The 4,873-nt window shown below is 50.3% G+C and overlaps 1 protein-coding gene across 1 annotated transcript; it reads right to left on the bottom strand.

Annotated features, from left to right (window-relative positions):
* Positions 1 to 332: 332 nt before the first annotated feature.
* MMGT1 (membrane magnesium transporter 1) lies at positions 333 to 4,851 on the bottom strand. The gene is made up of 4 exons (XM_051630512.1): positions 4,742 to 4,851; positions 4,379 to 4,431; positions 3,477 to 3,580; positions 333 to 2,536 (listed from the first exon to the last, which is right to left on the bottom strand). Exons 1-4 carry the CDS (start codon positions 4,821 to 4,823, stop codon positions 2,374 to 2,376), a joined length of 402 nt encoding a protein of 133 aa, XP_051486472.1. The 5' UTR covers positions 4,824 to 4,851; the 3' UTR covers positions 333 to 2,373.
* Positions 4,852 to 4,873: the final 22 nt, after the last annotated feature.

Below are 4,873 nucleotides of genomic sequence, written 5' to 3'. Positions count from 1 at the left end.
GCCTTTACTCTGGTTAAGAGGAAGACAAATACACATCATCTCTGCCAGATACATTGACTGGGAATCTGAGAGGCAGGCAGATCCCCAGACTGGTAATATTTCCCTCCCTGATTGTTCAGGAGTGATGCTGCTACTTGCAGCATCCTATTTTGATGCCCCCCCTATTGATCTTACCTGCCAGTCATGAACACCAGGCCAGGCACACACACTCACAGAGCTGCTTTACTTAAGGCAGCCAGTTCTTGGTTGCCAGGCAGTCACTCTGAAATAGTCACTGGGGCTTTGCTGCAGCAGGTTCCAGGGTGGTCAGAAATGAACAAACTCCCAAACACTTTCAGGATATCAGGTTTTATTGGACATTGCAAGATCATTAAGAAAAAATAATTTGTACAGCTTTGTGATACAACCATTGCTGCTGAAGAGCAGGGCTACTTGTCACCGGAAGAGACCTTGATGCAGCCAACAGCATGTTCCTTCAGGACCCCTCTGAGGAGCAGATGATGTTCTCCACTCACCCCATCCCACAGCAGCACCTTCCCCCTCGGGCAGGTCCAGGAAGCTTTACAGTAGCACAAATGGGGCTTTTTAGACATGAAGGGGGAGCAGCCCTGCTCTCAGAGACCCTCTGGAAAGACTCCCTGCCAGCCACAGCTGCAGGATCAGCCTGGCACAGTGGTTACTGACCTTCTGCCTGGCTTCTCCCTCCACCAAGTCTGTCTTTCCTCTGTGCCTCACAAGGTCCTCTGGCCTGCTCAGCCCTCTCCTCCAGGCCGTGCTGCTGCACAGCAGCCCTCTTCCCCAAGGAAGGGGCCCTGTCTGCAATAGAGAGCTGGTTTGAGACTGTTTTTGAGGCCTTTGGTGACAGCAGCTGATTTGTGACACCATGGAGGGGGAGCCAGGACCCTTTGGGAAGTGATCCAGCCTTCAGCTGGCAGAGTAACCCTCCCTCACCAAACCCAGCTGCTCAGGAGTGATTGTGGAGCAGCAGCTACAGATATTGCTCTAGCACTGGGGCACCCACTCCATAGGATGGGCAGAGCTAGAAGAGGCTTCAGCTGGCTTAGGATTTGTGCTGAGCTTTTTTACCTCTGAGAGTTCTTAAGAGTTTGAGAAAAAACAACAACAAACAACACAAAACCCAAACAAACAGATGCCAGGACAAAAGGATAAGTTCCCACAGCAGCAGTGAGACATCCTCAGACGAGGCAGGATTGGAGTTAGCCCCACCAGGATCTCAAAACTACCCTCCCTTTGCTATGTCAGGTGAGTGAAATGCCAGACCAAGAGAAAATTTAGTATTAATTCAGCCCCTAAGGGGATGGTGAGAATTTATGTGTCAGTAAGAGTTAAGGACTGTAACACATTAAATCAAGACAGTAATCTTAAGTCAACCAAGGGCTCAGCTGGGGAAAAAAAAGAAATCAAAGTGAAAGGCTCTGTTGGCAGAAGAGGGGGCAGTTGTACTGGGAGGGGTTGTACCAGTGCAATCAGACCTGGCTGCTGGACCCCACCCCTGACAGAACAGATAGTTCTTAATGATACTTAAAACACTTCCCACAGAAGCTGACTGGGGAACTTGCAGCTGGTGCCAACACAGCACCTGATGAACATTCCCAACCAAGGAGGACACAAATACAGCAGGTAAAGCAGCTGAGCATGGTGGGATGATCCACATGATCCAACCTGAGCTGCTTCCCCCACACAGGCACCCAACACACCCCAGGCACCCCGGGGCAACACACTTTGCATTTGAGGGCAACAAGGAAACAACGTGATCAATGAAAAACTAGGGAAGGAAATAAACCAACCCACCCTTCACACACAACTATTTTTTCAGCATGTAAAAAAAAATTAAAAATGAAAGCAACCTTTTTGACTTCCCTTGCCTGCACCATGCAGGTCTCCCAGGCATTCTAGGAAGAGGAGACACTGCCCCTTCTGCTGTGAAGTGATGCAGTGCACACAGTATTTCTGGAGTTCCACAAACTGTAGTGCAAGCAAACTGACTAAATAAATAGCACTCCAACATTCCCCTCTTGTCAAAGAGCATTAATTGCAGTAAAAACTAACTTGTTTTTGTTTGTTTGTTTTAACTGAAGTTAAAGTCAGCTGCAACTTGTTTTAATAGATGAAAATTTGAAGATGTGTTTCACAGCATAACTGCAGAATAATTTACACTGCGTTGCCAATTCACAATTCATTTTCATTAACAGTGTACAAAGAAGGTCCTTAGTTTATATATATATATATATACTTTATAAAGTCTGGAAGATCAATATAAATACTGCTCCAGAAATTAAAAAAAGTGTTTACATCCCCGACTTGAATATTACATCCCAGTGTCCTGGATTATTATGATACTCTGTAAAAGTCTTAGCGACGCAGAGGTTCAAGTTTTCTAAATTTCAGTGATGAGCTGGATGACAAAGCATCTTGGCTTGAAGAAGAATTCACTGTGTCTGGGGACTGGAACAATACTCTACCACGATGATTAAATACATAAAAAGATGGATGGTTCCTTAACGTGTCAAATGTCCTTCAAAATAAATGTAAAAAGTCAAGGTTAATAGTGCTTCAGAACAGGGGGATAGAAGAGCCATCCTAGGGTGCACCAGCTTTCTCAGACATGGAAATACAAGTTTTGAATCCAAGTCTTGCTCACTTTATGTTTCCTAAACCAAAACATGGAAGAAATACAAAGCCCAGTGTGACAAATACCAACAGGCAGAGGCTGTCCTCCCCCCAGGGGGACAGAGAGATGTCACCTCCCTTCCTGGAGCTTAGGGACAGGCCTGGGGGTCACTGTGCTGCTGGTCAGTGCCAGCTTTCCATCCCCTCCTGTGTCTGATGCTGAGGTAAATGATATTAGATACCTCAATCTCAACCTCTTTTCTTCCTACACTTCCTTGTTTTGGGGAATGGACAGAGAGGCTGCTTCTGCTCATCCAATTCCATAGAATCCCAGGCTGGTTTGGGTTGGAAGGGACCTTAAAGATCATCTAGATCCAACCCCCCTGCACGAGCAGGGACACCTCCCACTAGAGGCCCAGAGCCCCATCCAACCTGCCTTCATAACCTTTTCAAAATCTCCATCAAAATCCCTTAAAGTCTTTCAGATATCCCTCCTGGAACAGTTCAGTGTGAGGTTCAAGTAATTCAGACCCTTCTGCAGGGGCAAACAGAGGCTCACTGCCCTGTGAGACCATCTCAACAGCAGTTGGTGACTGCTGAGCTCGTGTCCCATGTGGACGTTGCATTCCTCTACCAACTCTGCCCAGCAGGATTTTGGATGAGGAAAAGCAAGAAGTTTGTTTAATTTGTTCTGGTTCTCTGACTCTGGTTCTGTGACTGTTCCTCCCAGTGTTACTGCCCACAACGTGCATTAAAGAACTGAGATAAAGAGTGAGCTGCCTCAGTGCTCAGTTTGCACAGAGCAGCAGATCCAGGTGTTTATGAAAAGAAGAAATCAAACGTACTTATTTTTCAGTTCTGAAGTGGCATCCATGTCCTTGAATTCCCCTGCGATATGTACTATCCCATAGCAGGTCACTGCAAAGGCCAGCAGAGTCTGAAGGACTATCTGCAACAGAGGGAAGCACAATGCAACAGGCATGACTCCATGTTATTAAGATTTACCCCAAAGTCTCCTCTTTCCCACAGTCTCTGGTGTTTTTTCCTCCAGCCACAGGGAAACTGAGGCACGGGAAGATGAAGCACTGGCCTGTGGAGCACAGCAAAGCTGGGAAGAGCTTCAGCTGCCTGACATCCCTCTGTGCTGCATCGACTGGATCGATTCCCAAGGCTCCTCAGCAAGATCCTTGGAACAAAGCACCTTGTTCTGGTGTGCTCTGAGGATCTCACACCCCTGGGAGCAGCCAGCTTGGCTGCTCTGTCCCTCTGCCACCCCTGGTTGTCCTGGGTATCTGATCTCCTTCCCTTTCTGACTTAGCAAAAACGGAACGAGGAACAACTGGAGTGGAATTTACAAAACAAGGAGATAAAATAGAAAAAAAGCCACCTTCCTGACCCAGGCTGTGCTGGGATCCACGCTGGGTGAACAAATGTCAGCCAAGAGAAGCCAGAAGGAGGAGGACGTTCTTGCTGCAAAGGAGGAGGTGAGGGCAAAAGCTTTGGGAGCTACATGGAATTCCTGGACAAGATACTTCAGGGTGTTTCTAAAGGAGAGGGAGGCCTGGCCCCGGGGCTGTTCTCTGCAGGAATCGGGGGTAACAAACATGGATCTTTTTGACTGAGGGAGCTCAAATGGAAGTGCAATTTAAAAGCAGAATTACCCTTTGTTGTTGCCTATCACATGCAAAAATAAGGAAACCGAGACTAAATTATCCAGGCAGGATGACACGTGAAAACTTTCACTTACATCTATGGGCAACGTTTCGTCTTCCTTCTCTGTTAACCTCATGTAAGAGCGATCTACAAAACAGAAAGGGGCAAGTCAGACACGCTGCAGCAGCGGGGAGCGGCACAAACCCCCCCCCCGAGCCCCAAGAACCTGCCGTGGCTCTCGGTGACGCGCCGGCCCCGGGCAGGCCGGGCCCCGGGCAGTGCCCGCCCGCACGGCAGGGCCGCCCCGCCGCTTGGGCAGCGCGGGGCTCCCCGCGGGCCGGCGGGGGCGATGCGGCCCGGCCCGGCCCCCGCCCCGGCGCTCCCCCCGCGGGCCGCCCCGCGCCCCAGCCCCGCTCCGGCGGCACCCCCGGCCCGGCCCGCCCCGCCGGTGACTCACGCTGCGCCGCCGAGAAGGCCGCGTGGGCCAGGGCGAACAGGCCGAGCCCCACCAGCCCCTTCCACACCGAGGCGGCCGCCATCGCCGCCGCCCGCCCCGCCGCCAGGGGCGCCCGCTCCCCGGCGCCGGATG

The sequence above is a fragment of the Apus apus genome, chromosome 12, assembly GCF_020740795.1.
Source record: "Apus apus isolate bApuApu2 chromosome 12, bApuApu2.pri.cur, whole genome shotgun sequence".
Taxonomy (NCBI): domain Eukaryota; kingdom Metazoa; phylum Chordata; class Aves; order Apodiformes; family Apodidae; genus Apus; species Apus apus.
This window is presented reverse-complemented; position numbering and strand designations above follow the sequence as displayed.

Excerpts from the sequence above, each read along its gene's own strand:
- MMGT1 (XM_051630512.1), bottom strand. The coding sequence starts at position 4,823 with ATGGCGGCCGCCTCGGTGTGGAAGGGGCTGGTGGGGCTCGGCCTGTTC. Across the intron at positions 3,581-4,378 it reads ACGAAACGTTGCCCATAGAT|ATAGTCCTTCAGACTCTGCT; the intron begins GTAAGTGAAAGT and ends CCTCTGTTGCAG. Across the intron at positions 2,537-3,476 it reads ACTTCAGAACTGAAAAATAA|GACATTTGACACGTTAAGGA; the intron begins GTACGTTTGATT and ends TTTATTTTGAAG.